Source organism: Grus americana, chromosome 11 (assembly GCF_028858705.1).
Source record: "Grus americana isolate bGruAme1 chromosome 11, bGruAme1.mat, whole genome shotgun sequence".
NCBI lineage: Eukaryota > Metazoa > Chordata > Aves > Gruiformes > Gruidae > Grus > Grus americana.
The window spans coordinates 16,419,633-16,442,197 of record NC_072862.1 but is presented as its reverse complement, the minus strand read 5'-3'; the positions used below and the strand labels follow the sequence as shown (position 1 = coordinate 16,442,197).

At 56.6% G+C, this 22,565-nt stretch overlaps 3 protein-coding genes across 3 annotated transcripts in view; all 3 read right to left on the bottom strand.

Moving 5' to 3' along the window:
- Positions 1–1,529: 1,529 nt before the first annotated feature.
- LOC129211146 (uncharacterized) lies at positions 1,530–12,382 on the bottom strand. Its single transcript, XM_054837680.1, has 12 exons — positions 11,719–12,382; positions 11,272–11,337; positions 11,037–11,108; positions 10,761–10,838; positions 10,567–10,668; positions 4,483–4,548; positions 4,248–4,319; positions 3,972–4,049; positions 3,778–3,879; positions 3,149–3,256; positions 2,646–3,014; positions 1,530–2,385 (listed from the first exon to the last, which is right to left on the bottom strand). Exons 1-11 carry the CDS (start codon positions 11,813–11,815, stop codon positions 2,923–2,925), a joined length of 933 nt encoding a protein of 310 aa, XP_054693655.1. The 5' UTR covers positions 11,816–12,382; the 3' UTR covers positions 1,530–2,385; positions 2,646–2,922.
- On the bottom strand, positions 8,326–9,655 carry LOC129211148 (uncharacterized). Its single transcript, XM_054837683.1, has 2 exons — positions 9,435–9,655; positions 8,326–9,173 (listed from the first exon to the last, which is right to left on the bottom strand). The coding sequence occupies exons 1-2, from the start codon at positions 9,524–9,526 to the stop codon at positions 8,750–8,752; spliced, it is 516 nt and encodes a 171-aa protein (XP_054693658.1). The 5' UTR covers positions 9,527–9,655; the 3' UTR covers positions 8,326–8,749.
- LOC129211499 (uncharacterized) overlaps positions 12,008–22,565 on the bottom strand; it is a 25,093-nt gene continuing 14,535 nt past the window's right edge. The window contains exons 3-9 of the mRNA XM_054838695.1: positions 18,655–18,726; positions 18,379–18,456; positions 18,185–18,286; positions 17,556–17,663; positions 17,359–17,421; positions 12,757–12,775; positions 12,008–12,308 (exon numbers count right to left, since the gene is read on the bottom strand). Of these exons, the coding sequence (XP_054694670.1) occupies positions 12,008–12,308; positions 12,757–12,775; positions 17,359–17,421; positions 17,556–17,663; positions 18,185–18,286; positions 18,379–18,456; positions 18,655–18,726 (743 nt within the window). The remainder of the gene's footprint in view (positions 12,309–12,756; positions 12,776–17,358; positions 17,422–17,555; positions 17,664–18,184; positions 18,287–18,378; positions 18,457–18,654; positions 18,727–22,565) is intronic.

Below are 22,565 nucleotides of genomic sequence, written 5' to 3'. Positions count from 1 at the left end.
AAAGCCCATGAGTGCAAGCTCTATCTCCCTCTTCTGTTGACACCTGAAGAACGGTGAGCCAACACAGTATCGCCTTCGCTCCCGCCCGAGGTCAAAATTCAGTACTACCGCTCATTCCCAAAGCTCGCAACTCTTCACTCCAATGAGGCCGGCAGGATTGCTCCCATCACGCCGTGGGGCCTGGCTGCCTGTCCAGCAGGCAGCGAGCGCTAAAAGCCCGCCCGTTACCATCTGGGAGTGCAAACCTTTCTCGAGCTACAGATGTGGCTCAGGCTCTCGTGAAACTGCTCCATCCTGGCACCTTCAAAACAGCTTGCTGAGGACGCAGAGCACATTGTCTTCTCCTACTACCTTAACTGTGCAGTGGGGAGAACAGCACCACTAACACGGCACCTAAATCAATCTTTTCATTTTTATCGGAGTAGCTCTTGTAGCTGAGCCAAAGCTCAGCTCAGCACCAGCACCAGCCAGCTGCCTTGCCATGCGTTTGGATGAGCCTGGATCTGGAGGCTTGCCGCTGCCAAGCCACTCGTTTTGATAACACTCTCCTACTTGTCAAGTGGGGAAACGCTTCAGAGGTCTGATTTGGCAGCTGTAGCCTCAGGGACATGCCGTCACGAGAGAAGTGCAGTTCCATGTGCCTAATGAAGCAACGAAGGCTGCCAGCATGGACCAACATACAGCCCCTCGGGCCTTTCTTACCGGGAGAGAGAGCTCTCACGCACACAGAGGGATCATAGAATCATCGTAGAATGGTTTGGGTTGGTTGGAAGGGACCTCAAAGACCATCTAGTTCCAACCCTCCACTAGCCCAGGTTGCCCAAAGCCTCATCCAACCTGGCCTTGAACGCTTCCAGGGATGGGGCCTCCACAACTTCTCTGGGCAACCTGTGCCAGTGCCTCACCACCCTCACAGGGAAGAATTTCTTTCTAACATCGAATCTAAATCTACCCTCTGTCAGTTTAAACCCAGTCCCCCTTGTCCTGTCACTACACTCCCTGATTAACAGTCCCTCTCCAGCTTTCCTGTAGGCCCCTTCAGGTACTGGCAGGCCGCAATTAGGTCTCCCCGGAGCCTTCTCTTCTCCAGGCTGAACAACCCCAACTCTCTCAGCCTGTTCTCATAGGAGAGGTGCTCCAGCCCTCTGACCAACTTTGTGTTGAAACCCTCGCTAAAGCAATGGAGAGAAAAAAACATCATCCACACTTCCCAGGCAGAAGCCTTAAAACCCTCTCGTCCTCAACACTTGAACAGCCTTGATTGTTAATGTGTGTTTTGCTTCCGTGTCCGGAGGCCACAGCCTTATCAGCACAGCTGAGCTGGTGCCAATGCTTCAGCCAGCCTTTCCACAGGCTGTTCAAGCGGGGGTGTGGGGGCCACCACTTTGTTACTCCCAAGGCAGCAAAAGCCTTGCTCAGGGAGGCTCTGACCAGGAGGCTCAGCACCCAGATGCGGAGATACTTGACAGCACCCCCACTTGGTGATGGCCCATCAATTAGGGCCCATTACTAAGCAAGGACATTTGCTTTGCCCCCAGCAGGCTTGTTTGCCAGGCTTGTGTCCCTGGAGCTGTTCTAGATGCCTTCCCTCTTTTCCTGGCTATGCCATTTGAGCAGGTCCATGGCCAGATGACCCTGCTGCAATAAACCAGTCCGTGCCACTGGCCAGGTGGGGCTCCCGTACCGTGCGGCGCTCAGGTTGGTGTCGCTGGCCGTGGCCGTGGGCTCCCCCAGCGCATCGTGGCCCCGCCACTGGTTGGAGGAGCCAGTGTGCCCGGCCCCTGCCTGCACCACGGCTGCACCGGGCTGGTGCCTCGCGGGGTTTGCTGTTGGTACCACTCGGACACTTGTGCAACAGCTTTGTCCATCTTTATTCACAGACAAACGGCCGACTGGTCCCAGAAGCTGTCGGTCAGGGGTCTGTGAGCGTGCTGCAACGCCGACCCTGGCGGGGTCACCTTCAGTGGTGGCTGAAGGGCCGGTTGGGCCGTTTTGGGTTGAGGCTGGAGGGCGCCAGACTGATCCTGCAGTTGTAGGGTGGTTGGGGTCAGGCTGTGGGGTTGCAGGCTCTGTGGGGACCGTGTGGAGGCTGGGTGTGAGGGCCATGTTGAGGCCGGGTGCGAGGGCTGTGTGGTGGCCTGGTGTGAGGGCCGTGTTGAGGCCGGGCGCGGGGGTCGTGGTGGCCGTGGGGGCCGTGGCGGCCGCGGGGAGTCCGAGTGCGCCGGTTTGCCAGGCAGGAGCCCTGGCTGCTGGTTTTCGGTCCAGGTCTCAGGGCTGCCAGGGCGGTTGGTCCAGCTGGCGATGCTGCTCCGGCTGGTGCGGCTGTCCGGGCGCGAGGGGCGGCCACCGGCTTCCAGCCAGTCTCCAGAACCTGCCATGGCGCGCCTGTGGAGAGAGGAGGCTGCTGAGGCCCTGAACTCCAGTCAGAGCAAGATCCTGAGAAGGCCGCCCAGGAATTAAGTTGAAGCATCCGACAGCAGCAGCAGAAGCCTCGGCAGAGTTTTTTCGCCAACCACTAATTCGCCGCTCCACAGCAGCCTGGCGAGAAAAGCTTCGTGGCTATGAGCAGCCACCTAAGCAAGCAGCGTGTGTGTGTGTGTGTGTGTGCGCGCGCGCATGTGTGGAGAACTAAATCAACGACTCACTCTTTTTTCTTCTGCCGCCGCCGATGGATCACGATGCAGCAGACCACTATGATAACTGGCACGGAAATCACGCCTGCTGCTGTGCCTATCATACAGCGCCTTCGCACATCTTGGGGGCATAAAACAGCTGCGGTCCTCTGGGGACGGTCAGCACTTGCGATTCTCTTTCCGACCGCATCTGGAGGAGCAATTCAGGATGTTAGTCCGTCCTGTGCACCACTGGTGAGCTTGCAGCACTTCTCTTTGATATGGCCAGCTTTCGGGACACGTCTCCCACTTAGGGACCCCAGCAAGACTGCTCAGTACCTGAGTCCGCTTGGAAAAAATCATATCTGCTGGCCTGGTGGTCTTCTCCGGACTCTGACAGCACTGCCAAAAAGCAGAGACGACAGGTAAAGCCTGAGGTGCTGACGTGACGTGCAAGAGCGGGTGCTGGGGGAAGAGCCTGCTGAGACACAGCCATCCTGAGGGCTGACACCGGCTGACCGCGGGACAGCAAGTACCTGGCGTGCCGGCGCCTTGCGTTGCCTGCGCTTCGTCGGGAGGGACTGGCAGGGAGCCGCTGCTTCCGTCTGGAAACAAGAGCTTCTTCACAGCCTCTCGGTCCGTCTCTTGAGAAAGCAAGCAGGACAGCTGGATTAGATGGAACTGTTCCCCATCAGGGAGATGGCAGCATCAGGAGGCAAGACTTCTCAAAGACACCAGTAAGGTTTAGCAATAAGGCCTGGGCTTTTGGGGCTGCACCTGGTCACTACTCCAAACCACAGTCACACCTGACCTGCCGGCAGACCAGGAAATGGCGTGTGATCTTCTGGCTTGCCTTGCACATAGTGCGCTTTGGGCGAACGGCAAGGGGATGATGCTAAACGCCTTCCTCCTTCAAAGAGGACGGGAAGAAGCTGCAGCCAGGCCAGCCGGGGAAACAGCCCTTCTGAGAAGGGCCCTCACGCCCTTCCCTGTGAGCACCAGCAACAGTCACATTCGTCCCATCCCAGCTCTCGATCTGCAGACGGGAAATCGAGCGCAGCCCAAAAAGCCTGCTGAATCAGCGCAGGCCACAGCGTCTCCAGACATGTATCTAAAACCTCCGGCTGCCGAGTCTCACAGCTAAGGCACAGTGAAAAATACCCACTGTGTCGTCTCTCCAGTTCGTCCAGCATCTCCCTCAGGAGTGGAGATGGCTCTGGGCGCTTTTTTCCTCCTTCAGGTTGGTGGTACTGCGCTCTTGGAGGACCTTCACAGAAAGTATTTGGTTCAGTTTCACAGGACTAAATTATGGAAAACCAGTGCTTAGCCTGTGAGGTCAGCAGAGACAGACTGACTCACCCCTGCGGTGCCAGCCGGCCTGTGGCACAGCATCCAGCTGAGGAGCCGGAAAAGCCCTTCCCACGGGCACATCTGTAACTGAACAGGCAGAGAAGCTTCCGTCATGGATTGCCAGCTGCATCGGCAGACCCGAACGGCAGAAGCGGTGAGGGGATCACGCGAGGAGAGGGCACACGCGCGCAGGGCTGCATCCTCACAGCTGCAGAGGCGCCCGGCTGGCTGACCTTTGGGCTTTGGGCTGGCAGCTCCCAGAGGGAGGGGAAAGCCATGACATACCCACGCGATCTGCCGGAGCCTCGCTCCTGGAACCCAGCTGGGAAGTGGGATCGCCTTCACCCGCAGGCACAGCTGCAAACAAGCGCAGGACAGAACAGCTCCCGTGACACAGTTTAAGATGATACTTCCCATCAGAGTTGTGCAGGGGAGTGCAATGCAAAGAGGGGGTCACTCCACAGCACTTGTCTCTGGGGGATTGCTCTCAGGCTCAAGGAAAGGGACACTGAGAACTTACCTCCAGGGTGCTCCAGGGGCTCCAAATCAACATCCAGCCAAGAAGCACCATTGTCGGCATCCTCGTCTAGAAGCAAGCACAGATGAGAAAGGTTTCCATTGCACTTTGGGATCCACTGCTGCCTCAGTGAATTCCAGGCTCTGGAAGGGGCTCAGGTAACAAGGTGGGAGCCAGAAGAAGGTCCAGCTTGGCAAAGCTGCAGAGGGGCCTGGTGGCCTCTTGGCTGGCTCCTGGCAGCTCTCCCAACACTCTTGCCAGGCCATCTGCAACACCCTTGAGGAGCGGATGGACCAACATGCGGCCCCTGGGGGCTTGCTTTCTGGGAGAGCGCTCTCGTACACAGCGGAAACCCTCGCTAAAGCACTGGAGGAAACAAACCAGCACCACACGTCTCGGGGAGAGGAGCCCGCCGGCCTGTGAAAGGCTGCACCAGCGCCGCCTGCTTACCTGCTCCCTGTGCTCGCCACGGAGCAGCCCAGGCAGCCCTGGCATGCAGGGCCACCAGGAGGAGGAAGACGAGGAGAAGGCGGTGGGTGGGGGCCATGCTCCACCGCACTTGCACAGTAACACTGCTGCTGCTGCTGCTGCTGCTGCTGCTGCTGCTGCTGCTGCTGCTGCTGCTGCTGCTGCAGTAGTCGGGGCCAGAGGCTGAGCGCTCAGTTTATATGGCTGATGCGGCGCTGCTGGGCTCTGTGACCTCACAGCCCCACTGTGACCTCATGGCTGGGCCAAGGCTGCGTGGGGAGGGCTCTCAGGGTGCTGGCGGAGAGCTGCTGGAGCACAGCCGGGTGAGCTGTCCTTGTGGGGAGGGGAGCACGTCCCGCTGGGCAGCTCCGTCCAAGGGCTGGGACACAGTCCCACCGGGCTGAGCCCACAGCTCTGCCGTTTTCCGGGCGCTGTCACCGGGGTACGAGGAGCTCGCAGGCCCCAGAACAACAGGGAACCGCAGACGAGGGATTTCGGGCCCAGCGAGAAGCAGCAGCCCGGCCACTCGAGACCGAAGGAGCTCTCCCTTATTGCAGCTGCCTTGGCGTGACGCGTCCGGCCTCAGCCTGTCCGTGCACGAGTTAGCGCGCAGTCAGCGACCTGAGCGTCACTTTCCTTGGCAGTTAATGAAAAAACAAGGGACTGGCCGGGGCTGGGAGGGACAGAGGCCTGGCGCATTCCCTTGGTTCCGCATGATTCTTCTGTTTGAGCAGGCTGAATAAATCCAAGGTGTACGCCGGGACGTATTGCTCTCGGGAGAATTACTGACCTCCTTGGGTGCTGTTACCAGCAGCTCATGAGGCTAAAGGGCGCGTCATTTTGAAGATTGTCCATTCCATCACATCCCTTTTCAGCTCCTTTGTGCAATTCCCTTGTTATTAATCCAAAAACATTTGCCCTGCTCCCAGATGGCTGTGAAGGAGGAAGGGGAAGGCTTGTGGGGCCAGGGATGCGAGCAAGGGGCTGCTGGCTGCCTGAGAAATGGAGAGCAGTGAGCTACGCCCAGCCGCTCACCTGGCCGAGCCCACGAATCCTGCAGCAAGCACGTGGGATCAATGCGGGGTCTGGGGGCACGCTCCCCATCTACCGCCCTGACCAGTCTTCCAGGAGCAACCTGCAACCAAACCCGCTCAAAATGAGCGCTTTTCTTCCTCATCCTCCCCCTTCCCTGGGGTCTCTTCCCGCCTCCATTCTTCTGGCCTCGCAGTGGGGCTGGAAGCGCCTGCGGAGGCAAAGCAGAGCACAACGCTCCCCAGGAAGCACAGGGAGAGCCCGAGAGACCATTCCCTGCTCCAGCTGATCCTCCCTCGATAGGGCCCCTTTCCTGAGCACACAGGCATCGCAAAGGATGTCAGTATTCAATCCTCACCTTTTGGGGAGGACTTTTGTGGCAGGGCCGGTCTTCTCTTTGAGAGACAACTACCGGAGCTGACTTCCGCTGCTGGCAGGGCCTTGGCCCCAGAATGCAAGCGGACACCATCTTCTGGGGTCTTTAAAGAATAAAGCCCAGCTTTGCAAAGCTACTGGGGACAAAGCACAGCTCTCCCTCAACACCTCAGCTGTGTCCTAACACATTCATCTCTTGAGATCATCTCCGGTCACTGAATTATTTACCAGGCTCGATCACCTGCAACGTGGAGGGGATGAAGGGACATTTGACTTGAAAGCTGTTTCTGAAAATCAAGGCTCTGCTAGCAGTAGCCACCTAGAGAGCCCAAAGGTGATTTACTACAAGCTGGAATTATTGGAGAAGGCTGCTCCAATCCATTCACCTGAAAACACGTGCTTTGGATCAGACGCTACAACCTCCATGGGGTAAGCAAAGCCCATGAGTGCAAGCTCTATCTCCCTCTTCTGTTGACACCTGAAGAACGGTGAGCCAACACAGTATCGCCTTCGCTCCCGCCCGAGGTCAAAATTCAGTACTACCGCTCATTCCCAAAGCTCGCAACTCTTCACTCCAATGAGGCCGGCAGGATTGCTCCCATCACGCCGTGGGGCCTGGCTGCCTGTCCAGCAGGCAGCGAGCGCTAAAAGCCCGCCCGTTACCATCTGGGAGTGCAAGCCTTTCTCGAGCTACAGATGTGGCTCAGGCTCTCGTGAAACTGCTCCATCCTGGCACCTTCAAAACAGCTTGCTGAGGACGCAGAGCACATTGTCTTCTCCTACTACCTTAACTGTGCAGTGGGGAGAACAGCACCACTAACACGGCACCTAAATCAATCTTTTCATTTTTATCGGAGTAGCTCTTGTAGCTGAGCCAAAGCTCAGCTCAGCACCAGCACCAGCCAGCTGCCTTGCCATGCGTTCGGATGAGCCTGGATCTGGAGGCTTGCCGCTGCCAAGCCACTCGTTTTGATAACACTCTCCTACTTGTCAAGTGGGGAAACGCTTCAGAGGTCTGATTTGGCAGCTGTAGCCTCAGGGACATGCCGTCACGAGAGAAGTGCAGTTCCACGTGCCTAATGAAGCAACGAAGGCTGCCAGCATGGACCAACATACAGCCCCTCGGGCCTTTCTTACCGGGAGAGAGAGCTCTCACGCACACAGAGGGATCATAGAATCATCGTAGAATGGTTTGGGTTGGTTGGAAGGGACCTCAAAGACCATCTAGTTCCAACCCTCCACTAGCCCAGGTTGCCCAAAGCCTCATCCAACCTGGCCTTGAACGCTTCCAGGGATGGGGCCTCCACAACTTCTCTGGGCAACCTGTGCCAGTGCCTCACCACCCTCACAGGGAAGAATTTCTTTCTAACATCGAATCTAAATCTACCCTCTGTCAGTTTAAACCCATTCCCCCTTGTCCTGTCACTACACTCCCTGATTAACAGTCCCTCTCCAGCTTTCCTGTAGGCCCCTTCAGGTACTGGCAGGCCGCAATTAGGTCTCCCCGGAGCCTTCTCTTCTCCAGGCTGAACAACCCCAACTCTCTCAGCCTGTTCTCATAGGAGAGGTGCTCCAGCCCTCTGACCAACTTTGTGTTGAAACCCTCGCTAAAGCAATGGAGAGAAAAAAACATCATCCACACTTCCCAGGCAGAAGCCTTAAAACCCTGTCCTCCTCAACACTTGAACAGCCTTGATTGTTAATGTGTGTTTTGCTTCCGTGTCCGGAGGCCACAGCCTTATCAGCACAGCTGAGCTGGTGCCAATGCTTCAGCCAGCCTTTCCACAGGCTGTTCAAGCGGGGGTGTGGGGGCCACCACTTTGTTACTCCCAAGGCAGCAAAAGCCTTGCTCAGGGAGGCTCTGACCAGGAGGCTCAGCACCCAGATGCGGAGATACTTGACAGCACCCCCACTTGGTGATGGCCCATCAATTAGGGCCCATTACTAAGCAAGGACCTTTGCTTTGCCCCCAGCAGGCTTGTTTGCCAGGCTTGTGTCCCTGGAGCTGTTCTAGATGCCTTCCCTCTTTTCCTGGCTATGCCATTTGAGCAGGTCCATGGCCAGATGACCCTGCTGCAATAAACCAGTCCGTGCCACTGGCCAGGTGGGGCTCCCGTACCGTGCGGCGCTCAGGTTGGTGTCGCTGGCCGTGGCCGTGGGCTCCCCCAGCGCATCGTGGCCCCGCCACTGGTTGGAGGAGCCAGTGTGCCCGGCCCCTGCCTGCACCACGGCTGCACCGGGCTGGTGCCTCGCGGGGTTTGCTGTTGGTACCACTCGGACACTTGTGCAACAGCTTTGTCCATCTTTATTCACAGACAAACGGCCGACTGGTCCCAGAAGCTGTCGGTCAGGGGTCTGTGAGCGTGCTGCAACGCCGACCCTGGCGGGGTCACCTTCAGTAGTGGCTGAAGGGCCGGTTGGGCCGTTTTGGTTGAGGCTGGAGGGCGCCAGACTGATCCTGCAGTTGTAGGGTGGTTGGAGTCAGGCTGTGGGGTTGCAGGCTCTGTGGGGACCGTGTGGAGGCTGGGTGTGAGGGCCATGTTGAGGCCGGGTGCGAGGGCTGTGTGGTGGCCTGGTGTGAGGGCCGTGTTGAGGCCGGGCGCGGTGGTCGTGGTGGCCGTGGGGGCCGTGGCGGCCGCGGGGAGTCCGAGTGCGCCGGTTTGCCAGGCAGGAGCCCTGGCTGCTGGTTTTCGGTCCAGGTCTCAGGGCTGCCAGGGCGGTTGGTCCAGCTGGCGATGCTGCTCCGGCTGGTGCGGCTGTCCGGGCGCGAGGGGCGGCCACCGGCTTCCAACCAGTCTCCAGAACCTGCCATGGCGCGCCTGTGGAGAGAGGAGGCTGCTGAGGCCCTGAACTCCAGTCAGAGCAAGATCCTGAGAAGGCCGCCCAGGAATTAAGTTGAAGCATCCGACAGCAGCAGCAGAAGCCTCGGCAGAGTTTTTTTCGCCAACCACTAATTCGCCGCTCCACAGCAGCCTGGCGAGAAAAGCTTCGTGGCTATGAGCAGCCACCTAAGCAAGCAGCGTGTGTGTGTGTGTGTGTGTGCGCGCGCGCATGTGTGGAGAACTAAATCAACGACTCACTCTTTTTTCTTCTGCCGCCGCCGATGGATCACGATGCAGCAGACCACTATGATAACTGGCACGGAAATCACGCCTGCTGCTGTGCCTATCATACAGCGCCTTCGCACATCTTGGGGGCATAAAACAGCTGCGGTCCTCTGGGGACGGTCAGCACTTGCGATTCTCTTTCCGACCGCATCTGGAGGAGCAATTCAGGATGTTAGTCCGTCCTGTGCACCACTGGTGAGCTTGCAGCACTTCTCTTTGATATGGCCAGCTTTCGGGACACGTCTCCCACTTAGGGACCCCAGCAAGACTGCTCAGTACCTGAGTCCGCTTGGAAAAAATCATATCTGCTGGCCTGGTGGTCTTCTCCGGACTCTGACAGCACTGCCAAAAAGCAGAGACGACAGGTAAAGCCTGAGGTGCTGACGTGACGTGCAAGAGCGGGTGCTGGGGGAAGAGCCTGCTGAGACACAGCCATCCTGAGGGCTGACACCGGCTGACCGCGGGAGAGCAAGTACCTGGCGTGCCGGCGCCTTGCGTTGCCTGCGCTTCGTCGGGAGGGACTGGCAGGGAGCCGCTGCTTCCGTCTGGAAACAAGAGCTTCTTCACAGCCTCTCGGTCCGTCTCTTGAGAAAGCAAGCAGGACAGCTGGATTAGATGGAACTGTTCCCCATCAGGGAGATGGCAGCATCAGGAGGCAAGACTTCTCAAAGACACCAGTAAGGTTTAGCAATAAGGCCTGGGCTTTTGGGGCTGCACCTGGTCACTACTCCAAACCATAGTCACACCTGACCTGCTGGCAGACCAGGAAATGGCGTGTGATCTTCTGGCTTGCCTTGCACATAGTGCGCTTTGGGCGAACGGCAAGGGGATGATGCTAAACGCCTTCCTCCTTCAAAGAGGACGGGAAGAAGCTGCAGCCAGGCCAGCCGGGGAAACAGCCCTTCTGAGAAGGGCCCTCACGCCCTTCCCTGTGAGCACCAGCAACAGTCACATTCGTCCCATCCCAGCTCTCGATCTGCAGACGGGAAATCGAGCGCAGCCCAAAAAGCCTGCTGAATCAGCGCAGGCCACAGCGTCTCCAGACATGTATCTAAAACCTCCGGCTGCCGAGTCTCACAGCTAAGGCACAGTGAAAAATACCCACCGTGTCGTCTCTCCAGTTCGTCCAGCATCTCCCTCAGGAGTGGAGATGGCTCCGGGCGCTTTTTTCCTCCTTCAGGTTGGTGGTACTGCGCTCTTGGAGGACCTTCACAGAAAGTATTTGGTTCAGTTTCACAGGACTAAATTATGGAAAACCAGTGCTTAGCCTGTGAGGTCAGCAGAGACAGACTGACTCACCCCTGCGGTGCCAGCCGGCCTGTGGCACAGCATCCAGCTGAGGAGCCGGAAAAGCCCTTCCCACGGGCACATCTGTAACTGAACAGGCAGAGAAGCTTCCGTCATGGATTGCCAGCTGCATCGGCAGACCCGAACGGCAGAAGCGGTGAGAGGATCACGCGAGGAGAGGGCACACGCGCGCAGGGCTGCATCCTCACAGCTGCAGAGGCGCCCGGCTGGCTGACCTTTGGGCTTTGGGCTGGCAGCTCCCAGAGGGAGGGGAAAGCCATGACATACCCACGCAATCTGCCGGAGCCTCGCTCCTGGAACCCAGCTGGGAAGTGGGATCGCCTTCACCCGCAGGCACAGCTGCAAACAAGCGCAGGACAGAACAGCTCCCGTGACACAGTTTAAGATGATACTTCCCATCAGAGTTGTGCAGGGGAGTGCAATGCAAAGAGGGGGTCACTCCACGGCACTTGTCTCTGGGGGATTGCTCTCAGGCTCAAGGAAAGGGACACTGAGAACTTACCTCCAGGGTGCTCCAGGGGCTCCAAATCAACATCCAGCCAAGAAGCACCATTGTCGGCATCCTCGTCTAGAAGCAAGCACAGATGAGAAAGGTTTCCATTGCACTTTGGGATCCACTGCTGCCTCAGTGAATTCCAGGCTCTGGAAGGGGCTCAGGTAACAAGGTGGGAGCCAGAAGAAGGTCCAGCTTGGCAAAGCTGCAGAGGGGCCTGGTGGCCTCTTGGCTGGCTCCTGGCAGCTCTCCCAACACTCTTGCCAGGCCATCTGCAACACCCTTGAGGAGCGGATGGACCAACATGCGGCCCCTGGGGGCTTGCTTTCTGGGAGAGCGCTCTCGTACACAGCGGAAACCCTCGCTAAAGCACTGGAGGAAACAAACCAGCACCACACGTCTCGGGGAGAGGAGCCCGCCGGCCTGTGAAAGGCTGCACCAGCACCGCCTGCTTACCTGCTCCCTGTGCTCGCCACGGAGCAGCCCAGGCAGCCCTGGCATGCAGGGCCACCAGGAGGAGGAAGACGAGGAGAAGGCGGTGGGTGGGGGCCATGCTCCACCGCACTTGCACAGTAACGCTGCTGCTGCTGCTGCTGCTGCTGCTGCTGCTGCTGCTGCTGCTGCAGTAGTCGGGGCCAGAGGCTGAGCGCTCAGTTTATATGGCTGATGCGGCGCTGCTGGGCTCTGTGACCTCACAGCCCCACTGTGACCTCATGGCTGGGCCAAGGCTGCGTGGGGAGGGCTCTCAGGGTGCTGGCGGAGAGCTGCTGGAGCACAGCCGGGTGAGCTGTCCTTGTGGGGAGGGGAGCACGTCCCGCTGGGCAGCTCCGTCCAAGGGCTGGGACACAGTCCCACCGGGCTGAGCCCACAGCTCTGCCGTTTTCCGGGCGCTGTCACCGGGGTACGAGGAGCTCGCAGGCCCCAGAACAACAGGGAACCGCAGACGAGGGATTTCGGGCCCAGCGAGAAGCAGCAGCCCGGCCACTCGAGACCGAAGGAGCTCTCCCTTATTGCAGCTGCCTTGGCGTGACGCGTCCGGCCTCAGCCTGTCCGTGCACGAGTTAGCGCGCAGTCAGCGACCTGAGCGTCACTTTCCTTGGCAGTTAATGAAAAAACAAGGGACTGGCTGGGACTGGGAGGGACAGAGGCCTGGCGCATTCCCTTGGTTCCGCATGATTCTTCTGTTTGAGCAGGCTGAATAAATCCAAGGTGTACGCCGGGACGTATTGCTCTCGGGAGAATTACTGACCTCCTTGGGTGCTGTTACCAGCAGCTCATGAGGCTAAAGGGCGAGTCATTTTGAAGATTGTCCATTCCATCACATCCCTTTTCAGCTCCTTTGTGCAATTCCCTTGTTATTAATCCAAAAACATTTGCCCTGCTCCCAGATGGCTGTGAAGGAGGAAGGGGAAGGCTTGTGGGGCCAGGGATGCGAGCAAGGGGCTGCTGGCTGCCTGAGAAATGGAGAGCAGTGAGCTACGCCCAGCCGCTCACCTGGCCGAGCCCACGAATCCTGCAGCAAGCACGTGGGATCAATGCGGGGTCTGGGGGCACGCTCCCCTTCTACCGCCCTGACCAGTCTTCCAGGAGCAACCTGCAACCAAACCCGCTCAAAATGAGCGCTTTTCTTCCTCATCCTCCCCCTTCCCTGGGGTCTCTTCCCGCCTCCATTCTTCTGGCCTCGCAGTGGGGCTGGAAGCGCCTGCGGAGGCAAAGCAGAGCGCAACGCTCCCCAGGAAGCACAGGGAGAGCCCGAGAGACCATTCCCTGCTCCAGCTGATCCTCCCTCGATAGGGCCCCTTTCCTGAGCACACAGGCATCGCAAAGGATGTCACTATTCAATCCTCACCTTTTGGGGAGGACTTTTGTGGCAGGGCCGGTCTTCTCTTTGAGAGACAACTACCGGAGCTGACTTCCGCTGCTGGCAGGGCCTTGGCCCCAGAATGCAAGCGGACACCATCTTCTGGGGTCTTTAAAGAATAAAGCCCAGCTTTGCAAAGCTACTGGGGACAAAGCACAGCTCTCCCTCAACACCTCAGCTGTGTCCTAACACATTCATCTCTTGAGATCATCTCCGGTCACTGAATTATTTACCAGGCTCGATCACCTGCAACGTGGAGGGGATGAAGGGACATTTGACTTGAAAGCTGTTTCTGAAAATCAAGGCTCTGCTAGCAGTAGCCACCTAGAGAGCCCAAAGGTGATTTACTACAAGCTGGAATTATTGGAGAAGGCTGCTCCAATCCATTCACCTGAAAACACGTGCTTTGGATCAGACGCTACAACCTCCATGGGGTAAGCAAAGCCCATGAGTGCAAGCTCTATCTCCCTCTTCTGTTGACACCTGAAGAACGGTGAGCCAACACAGTATCGCCTTCGCTCCCGCCCGAGGTCAAAATTCAGTACTACCGCTCATTCCCAAAGCTCGCAACTCTTCACTCCAATGAGGCCGGCAGGATTGCTCCCATCACGCCGTGGGGCCTGGCTGCCTGTCCAGCAGGCAGCGAGCGCTAAAAGCCCGCCCGTTACCATCTGGGAGTGCAAGCCTTTCTCGAGCTACAGATGTGGCTCAGGCTCTCGTGAAACTGCTCCATCCTGGCACCTTCAAAACAGCTTGCTGAGGACGCAGAGCACATTGTCTTCTCCTACTACCTTAACTGTGCAGTGGGGAGAACAGCACCACTAACACGGCACCTAAATCAATCTTTTCATTTTTATCGGAGTAGCTCTTGTAGCTGAGCCAAAGCTCAGCTCAGCACCAGCACCAGCCAGCTGCCTTGCCATGCGTTCGGATGAGCCTGGATCTGGAGGCTTGCCGCTGCCAAGCCACTCGTTTTGATAACACTCTCCTACTTGTCAAGTGGGGAAACGCTTCAGAGGTCTGATTTGGCAGCTGTAGCCTCAGGGACATGCCGTCACGAGAGAAGTGCAGTTCCACGTGCCTAATGAAGCAACGAAGGCTGCCAGCATGGACCAACATACAGCCCCTCGGGCCTTTCTTACCGGGAGAGAGAGCTCTCACGCACACAGAGGGATCATAGAATCATCGTAGAATGGTTTGGGTTGGTTGGAAGGGACCTCAAAGACCATCTAGTTCCAACCCTCCACTAGCCCAGGTTGCCCAAAGCCTCATCCAACCTGGCCTTGAACGCTTCCAGGGATGGGGCCTCCACAACTTCTCTGGGCAACCTGTGCCAGTGCCTCACCACCCTCACAGGGAAGAATTTCTTTCTAACATCGAATCTAAATCTACCCTCTGTCAGTTTAAACCCATTCCCCCCTTGTCCTGTCACTACACTCCCTGATTAACAGTCCCTCTCCAGCTTTCCTGTAGGCCCCTTCAGGTACTGGCAGGCCGCAATTAGGTCTCCCCGGAGCCTTCTCTTCTCCAGGCTGAACAACCCCAACTCTCTCAGCCTGTTCTCATAGGAGAGGTGCTCCAGCCCTCTGACCAACTTTGTGTTGAAACCCTCGCTAAAGCAATGGAGAGAAAAAAACATCATCCACACTTCCCAGGCAGAAGCCTTAAAACCCTGTCCTCCTCAACACTTGAACAGCCTTGATTGTTAATGTGTGTTTTGCTTCCGTGTCCGGAGGCCACAGCCTTATCAGCACAGCTGAGCTGGTGCCAATGCTTCAGCCAGCCTTTCCACAGGCTGTTCAAGCGGGGGTGTGGGGGCCACCACTTTGTTACTCCCAAGGCAGCAAAAGCCTTGCTCAGGGAGGCTCTGACCAGGAGGCTCAGCACCCAGATGCGGAGATACTTGACAGCACCCCCACTTGGTGATGGCCCATCAATTAGGGCCCATTACTAAGCAAGGACCTTTGCTTTGCCCCCAGCAGGCTTGTTTGCCAGGCTTGTGTCCCTGGAGCTGTTCTAGATGCCTTCCCTCTTTTCCTGGCTATGCCATTTGAGCAGGTCCATGGCCAGATGACCCTGCTGCAATAAACCAGTCCGTGCCACTGGCCAGGTGGGGCTCCCGTACCGTGCGGCGCTCAGGTTGGTGTCGCTGGCTGTGGCCGTGGGCTCCCCCAGCGCATCGTGGCCCCGCCACTGGTTGGAGGAGCCAGTGTGCCCGGCCCCTGCCTGCACCACGGCTGCACCGGGCTGGTGCCTCGCGGGGTTTGCTGTTGGTACCACTCGGACACTTGTGCAACATCTTTATCCACAGACAAACGGCCGACTGGTCCCAGAAGCTGTCGGTCAGGGGTCTGTGAGCGTGCTGCAATGCCGACCCTGGCGGGGCCACCTTCAGCGCTGTCCGGAGGGCCGGGGGGGGCCTTTTGGGTTGAGGCTGGAGAGCACCAGGCTGATCCTGCAGCTGCAGAGTGGTTGGGGTCAGGCTGTGGGGTTGCGGGTGCCGTGGGGACCATGTGGAGGCCGGGTGTGAGGGCCGTGTGGCCACCTGGTGCGAGGGCCGTGTGGCCGCCGGGTGCGAGGGCCGTGTGGCCGCCTGGTGCGAGGGCCGTGTGGATGCCGGGTGCGAGGGCCGTGTAGCCGCCTGGTGCGAGGGCCGTGTGGACGCCGGGTGCGAGGGCCGTGTGCCGCCTGGTGCGAGGGCCGTGTGGATGCCGGCTGCGAGGGCCGTGCGGCCGCCTGGTGCGATTGCCGTGTAGAGGCCGGGTGCGAGGGCCGTGTGGCTGCCTGCTGTGAGGGCTGTGTGGAGGCCAGGTGCGAGGGCTGTGTGGAGGCCGGGTATGAGGGCCGTGTGGCTGCCTGCTGTGAGGGCTCTGTGGAGGCCAGGTGTGAGGGACGTGCAGAGGCTGTGTGCGAGGGCCGTGTGGCTGCCTGGTGCAAGGGCCGTGTGGGCCGCCGGGTGCGAGGGCCGTGTGGACGCCGGGTGCGAGGGCTGTGTGGATGCCGGTGCGAGGGCCGTGCAGAGGCCGCCTGGTGCGATGGCCGTGTAGAGGCTGGGTATGAGGGCCGTTTGGCTGCCTGCTGGGAGGGCTGTGTGGAGGCCAGGTGCGAGGGCCGTGCGGCCGCCTGGTGTGAGGGCCGTACAGAGGCCGGGTGCGAGGGCCGTGTGGCCACCTGGTGCGAGGGCCGTGTGGATGCCTGGTGCGAGGGCCGTGTGGATGCCGGGTGCGAGGACCGTGTGGACGCCGCATGCGAGGGCCGTGTGGCCGCCTGCTGTGAGGGCCGTGTGGCCGCCTGGTGCGAGGGCCGTGCGGACGCCTGGTGCGAGGACTGTGGGAACCGTGGGGAGGCCGAGCGCGCCGGTTTGCCAGGCAGGAGCCCTGGCTGCTGGATTTCAGTCCAGCTCTCAGGGCTGCTGGGGTAGCTGGTCCAGCTGGCGATGCTGCTCTGGCTGATGGTGCTGTCCGGGCTTGATGGCTGTGTGGAGGCTGGGCGCGGGGGCCGTGGGGGCGCTGAGCGCGCCGGTTTGCCAGGCAGGAGCCCTGGCTGCTGGTTTTCGGTCCAGCTCTCAGGGCTGCCGGGGCGGCTGGCAATGCTGCTCCGGCTGGTGCGGCTGTCTGGGCGCGAGGGGCGGCCACCGGCTTCCAGCCAGTCTCCGGAACCTGCCATGGCGCGCCTGTGGAGAGAGGAGGCTGCTGCGGCCCTGAACTCCAGTCAGAGCAAGATCCTGAGAAGGCCGCCCAGGAATTAAGTTGAAGCATCCGACAGCAGCAGCAGAAGCCTCGGCAGAGTTTTTTCGCCAACCACTAATTCGCCGCTCCGCAGCAGCCTGGCGAGAAAAGCTTCGTGGCTATGAGCAGCCACCTAAGCAAGCAGCGTGTGTGTGTGTGTGTGCGCGCGCGTGTGTGTGGAGAACTAAATCAACGACTCACTCTTTTTTCTTCTGCCGCCGCCAATGGATCACGATGCAGCAGACCACTATGATAACTGGCACGGAAATCACGCCTGCTGCTGTGCCTATCATACAGCGCCTTCGCACATCTTGGGGGCATAAAACAGCTGCGGTCCTCTGGGGACGGTCAGCACTTGCAATTCTCTTTCCGACCGCATCTGGAGGAGCAATTCAGGATGTTAGTCCGTCCTGTGCACCACTGGTGAGCTTGCAGCACTTCTCTTTGATATGGCCAGCTTTCGGGACATGTCTCCCACTTAGGGACCCCAGCAAGACTGCTCAGTACCTGAGTCCGCTTGGAAAAAATCACATCTGCTGGCCTGGTGGTCTTCTCCGGACTCTGACAGCACTGCCAAAAAGCAGAGACGACAGGTAAAGCCTGAGGTGCTGACGTGACGTGCAAGAGCGGGTGCTGGGGGAAGAGCCTGCTGAGACACAGCCATCCTGAGGGCTGACACCGGCTGACCGCGGGAGAGCAAGTACCTGGCGTGCCGGCGCCTTGCGTTGCCTGCGCTTCGTCGGGAGGGACTGGCAGGGAGCCGCTGCTTCCGTCTGGAAACAAGAGCTTCTTCACAGCCTCTCGGTCCGTCTCTTGAGAAAGCAAGCAGGACAGCTGGATTAGATGGAACTGTTCCCCATCAGGGAGATGGCAGCATCAGGAGGCAAGACTTCTCAAAGACACCAGTAAGGTTTAGCAACAAGGCCTGGGCTTTTGGGGCTGCACCTGGTCACTACTCCAAACCATAGTCACACCTGACCTGCCGGCAGACCAGGAAATGGCGTGTGATCTTCTGGCTTGCCTGGCACATAGTGCGCTTTGGGCGAACGGCAAGGGGATGATGCTAAACGCCTTCCTCCTTCAAAGAGGACGGGAAGAAGCTGCAGCCAGGCCAGCCGGGGAAACAGCCCTTCTGAGAAGGGCCCTCACGCCCTTCCCTGTGAGCACCAGCAACAGTCACATTCGTCCCATCCCAGCTCTCGATCTGCAGACGGGAAATCGAGCGCAGCCCAAAAAGCCTGCTGAATCAGCGCAGGCCACAGCGTCTCCAGACGTGTATCTAAAACCTCCGGCTGCCGAGTCTCACAGCTAAGGCACAGTGAAAAATACCCACTGTGTCGTCTCTCCAGTTCGTCCAGCATTTTCCTCAGGAGTGGAGATGGCTCCGGGCGCTTTTTTCCTCCCTCAGCTTGGTGGTACTGCGCTCTTGGAGGACCTTCACAGAAAGTATTTGGTTCAATTTCACAGGACTAAATTATGGAAAACCAGTGCTTAGCCTGTGAGGTCAGCAGAGACAGACTGACTCACCCCTGCGGTGCCAACCGGCCTGTGGCACAGCATCCAGCTGAGGAGCCGGAAAAGCCCTTCCCACGGGCACATCTGTAACTGAACAGGCAGAGAAGCTTCCGTCATGGATTGCCAGCTGCATCGGCAGACCCGAACGGCAGAAGCGGTGAGGGGATCACGCGAGGAGAGGGCACACGCGCGCAGGGCTGCATCCTCACAGCTGCAGAGGCGCCCGGCTGGCTGACCTTTGGGCTTTGGACTGGCAGCTCCCAGAGGGAGGGAAAAGCCACGACGTACCCACGCGATCTGCCGGAGCCTCGCTCCTGGAACCCAGCCGGGAAGTGGGATCGCCTTCGCCCGCAGGCACAGCTGCAAACAAGCGCAGGACAGAACAGCTCCCCTGTGTCACGGAACCACACAAACTTGGCCAGTCCAGTTAAGAAACAAACAATCAAAAATACTTATTTTACAAGAGAGAATGGGAAAAACCAAGTTTTGTTCTAGGTGAAACCACTCTGGCTTCTTTAAGAATCCACAGGTTCATGATGTCGGTTGGGATATTAATACTACAGCGCTGACTGAAGAGCTCCTAAGGTTTATGGTTGCGCAAAATCACTCACCCGTGTAAGATGAGGTCTCTCAATCTGTACAGAAGATGAACCGCAGGTGGCGTTCCAACACACGGGGAGAGCCCCTGACCACAAACCCGGCTACTCTGAGGGAGACTGACTCAAGATGGCCCCCTCGCAGGACTCCGTTTATACCCAATTCGACTCTGACCTGTGGTCATATATGTGGTCATATCACGTAGGTCCCTATTGGCCAAAGACCTCAGCTTTGTCTCCCATCAACTGAAACTGCCGGTGCCCTGCGGGCATGATTCAAACTGCGGCAGGAATGTTTGCCCGCAGGCTTTGTCGGGGCGGGTGCATCTGCCACATAATCCACCCCGTGACAGCAGTCATGATTCGACTGGTTTCCTTGGAGTAGTGGTACAGTCACCTCCTGCCTCCACAGTTAAAAGGGAGCACAGTCTTGGTGAGTCTGAATTCTCATTGTGGATCATTGTTTCTCAATTGTTCTATGGCTATATTAGTATATCATTTACATGAACAGGTTCTAAGGGAGTGTATGTTACAACTGACACAGATCTTACGAATGTGCACTTAATACAACTTCTAATAATTCTTGTAATCTGTATTATAACTACAGTCATTATCAAAGACTGAAGGAGACTGGTTAGCCATCCAGCAAGAGAAAATCCAAACATGTCAAAAACTTTCCCCAGCCAGTTCGTTCCTAGTCCAGCGACAATCGCTTCTCAATCTTTGGCTACTTTCTTCATCTTGTTGATTTGGTCTTAAAGTGGTATTGATACATTTGGGATGTGGACACAACAGTCATCCACTGACAGGTTCAGAACTCCACATACGCCTTCCTCCTTTAACAGCATGAGGTCTGAAACAGCTCGGTTTTGAATGGTCATTTTACTGGTATGTTGTAACTGATCATCTAAAAACTTCAGATTGTCAGATGTGTTGGCTAAAGCCGATAGTTGTAGGCCTAGATCCAAAACAGCTTGTCGGTTTTGTACTGGGGCAATTCTTGCTCCAAATAATGATTCCATCCACCACCCAATTCGTGTTAGGGCTTCTTGCCATCCTTTCCGTAAATCCCTTGGTCTACAGTCCCACCACTGGTGTGGGATTGGCCCTTCCCGATAAATGGGACAGAGGGAGAGCACAGCCAGTGTACAGGCTAGCCCAGGAACAGTTGAATGTAGTCGGGAGTATAGGTGACCATCAGAGCATGCCCATACTAAGTTAGGGGGTGCAAGGACAGTGGATGTTTGGCATGGACCTGGTATAGTAGTAACAGAAGGACAATAGCCTTTCTTACTACCATCTAAGACAGAGGGTCATGAGTAACCGGTATTACTGCACAAGCAGCTCTGTGTTATAGGTCTCTTAATGGGAGGGTATAGCCATAGTAATGGCATCTTGTCAATGTCTTTGCATCCAATTTCTACTTGGCAGTTCCAGAGAGCAGATTTCCTCACTGGGGGTGTCTTATCCTTGTTCCCATCCCAACTGGGCATATAGGTATGCGTAGCTCACATGTAGTTCAGAGGACAGTCAAATGAGTTTCAATTACATGTGCTGGGACACTCATTACTATGCCTTTCATGGCGTTTAATACACCATGAGGCATTTAACAGTTTTGTATACTGTTGAGACTGATTGTCAGCACTCCAAGTATTACATTCAGTAGCTCCCCATGATTTCATGGTACAGTGCCATTCACACTCCACCTCGTGGTATCAATAGGGGGTTGGAGAATATAATTGCATCTTGCACCCCATACCAAGCTCGCATTTAAGGCACCTGGTGACCAACTATAGACAACGTAAGTGTAACCCTTGCCTTCAGGCCTTTTGAAATACCAGCTATAATTGTTATACCGCTTCCGTGTGAGCTCAACAACACGTGCTATGTTAATGTCTTGCACAAAAATTGTTAAGGGGTCTTCTGCTGACATGGGGGTAGGTGGACAAACCGTCACTGAGGTTAGATTCATCATTTGGGCAAACCCTATTGTCGTTTTCACTACCATGTTATCATCCAGGTCTTTGCTGTCCGCATCAGCCAGCATTACTACTGCTAGTAGGAGCCGCAGCAGGACAGCCCTCCTCTTCATTGTCCTGTAAGAAAGCACCAAAAACAAACAAAAAAAAATCAACCCTCGGTCCTTTGAACCAGGTTTCAGTGTTCCCCTCAGTCAGGGATTATCCACCAAGTACTTATATAGTGGGTCTTTCCGCTCCTGTCTAGGGCTTCCCAGGCATATAAGCCTCTTGGTTTTGCCAGGGTCATGGGTACAATGCCAATGGAAGGTAGTTTCTCCATGACAGGTCGGCCTATACATGATCAAAAGGATCAGTTCCCACTGAGGACATCAGGTATGGGGGCATCACCCATCAATGGTCCCGTGGGACAAAATGCTCATGTCATTGGGCTTCCATAATTTCCCCATCAGTTATTAACAGTGAAGACTGCTTGTGGCAATCATATGTCCCAGTTATGGCGCAAGACATCAGCATGTCTTTTAACCAAACCATTGGTTCGCTCAACTATCCCATTGGCCTGGGGATAATATGGTGTGTGAAATGCCCATTTGATACCTTCTATCCACGCCCAGTCTTGTACCACTGTGGCTGTGAAATGCGACCCATTGTCACTCTGAATACATTCAGGAATGGGCAAAATACCAAACCATTCTTTGCGGCACTTGGACTGTCTGATCTCCTGTGGCTGTGCCAACAGCTGTGGCCATGGTTAATCCTGCTATCACCTCTACTCCTATCAAAATTTGTCTTTTTCCATGTGAAGGTCTCAAGGGCGCGACATAATTTGCCAGGTGCTCCAAAGAGCTTTATCTCGTTTGATATGCTGGGCAGGGGCTTGATTTGGGTGGCTGGCCCTGAGCCTGATTTGGCATTGTGGGCAATGGTAGTAGAGTGTTTATATCCTTGAGGCAGTCGGTTAAAGGTGTACTGCACTCCTTCCCAAGTGAAAGCAAATTGGGGTTTATCCTCTTCTCTCAGGGGTATCAAAGAACATGTCTTTAACATCTAAAGTGGCCATCCATGCGTGAGCGGCTGCCTGGATTGCCATCACCACCGATGTTATACTCAGGATAGCAGCACTTAAGGGTGGAGTATTACTATTCAATTTTCTATAATCAATTGTTAGACACCACCATCCATCAGGCTTACGGACTGGCCAAACTGGAAAATTGTATGGTGAGTGGGTCCAACTTATGATCTGCTTTTTTTCAAGATTGTTAATTACATCTGTAATGCCCTGTTTTGCTGCAGTTGGCAAAGAGTATTGAGAAACACAGGTTACTTTAGATTGTGGTAGCGCAGGTGCAAGCTGCAGGGTTCTAACATGGGCAGCTTTTGCCCACTGACTTCGAAAACTCCATCTTGCCATTAGGTACACAGCACCGCCTGCCTGCTAATACATCAAATCCCAATATATTTTCCTTATGAAGGCTTAGGGCCACTTACACAGCTGTCATTCTTGTCTCCCCAGGTAGCCAAAGTTGAATCTGAGCTAAAGGACATTTTTCTGCTGTACCTGTTACACCTATTATATTTATAGCTTTTCTTGAGGGTTTAATTCCCAATTTCTCAGCGTGTTGCT

Coding starts and splice junctions, on each gene's coding strand:
- LOC129211148 (XM_054837683.1), bottom strand. CDS start 9,526: ATGATAGGCACAGCAGCAGGCGTGATTTCCGTGCCAGTTATCATAGTG. Junction 9,174..9,434: donor CGGCGGCAGAAGAAAAAAGA/GTGAGTCGTTGA, acceptor CTCTCTCCACAG/GCGCGCCATGGCAGGTTCTG.
- LOC129211146 (XM_054837680.1), bottom strand. CDS start 11,815: ATGGCCCCCACCCACCGCCTTCTCCTCGTCTTCCTCCTCCTGGTGGCC. Junction 11,338..11,718: donor GTGGCGAGCACAGGGAGCAG/GTAAGCAGGCGG, acceptor GCTTGCTTCTAG/ACGAGGATGCCGACAATGGT. Junction 10,839..11,036: donor GGCTCCGGCAGATTGCGTGG/GTATGTCATGGC, acceptor CTGCCTGTTCAG/TTACAGATGTGCCCGTGGGA.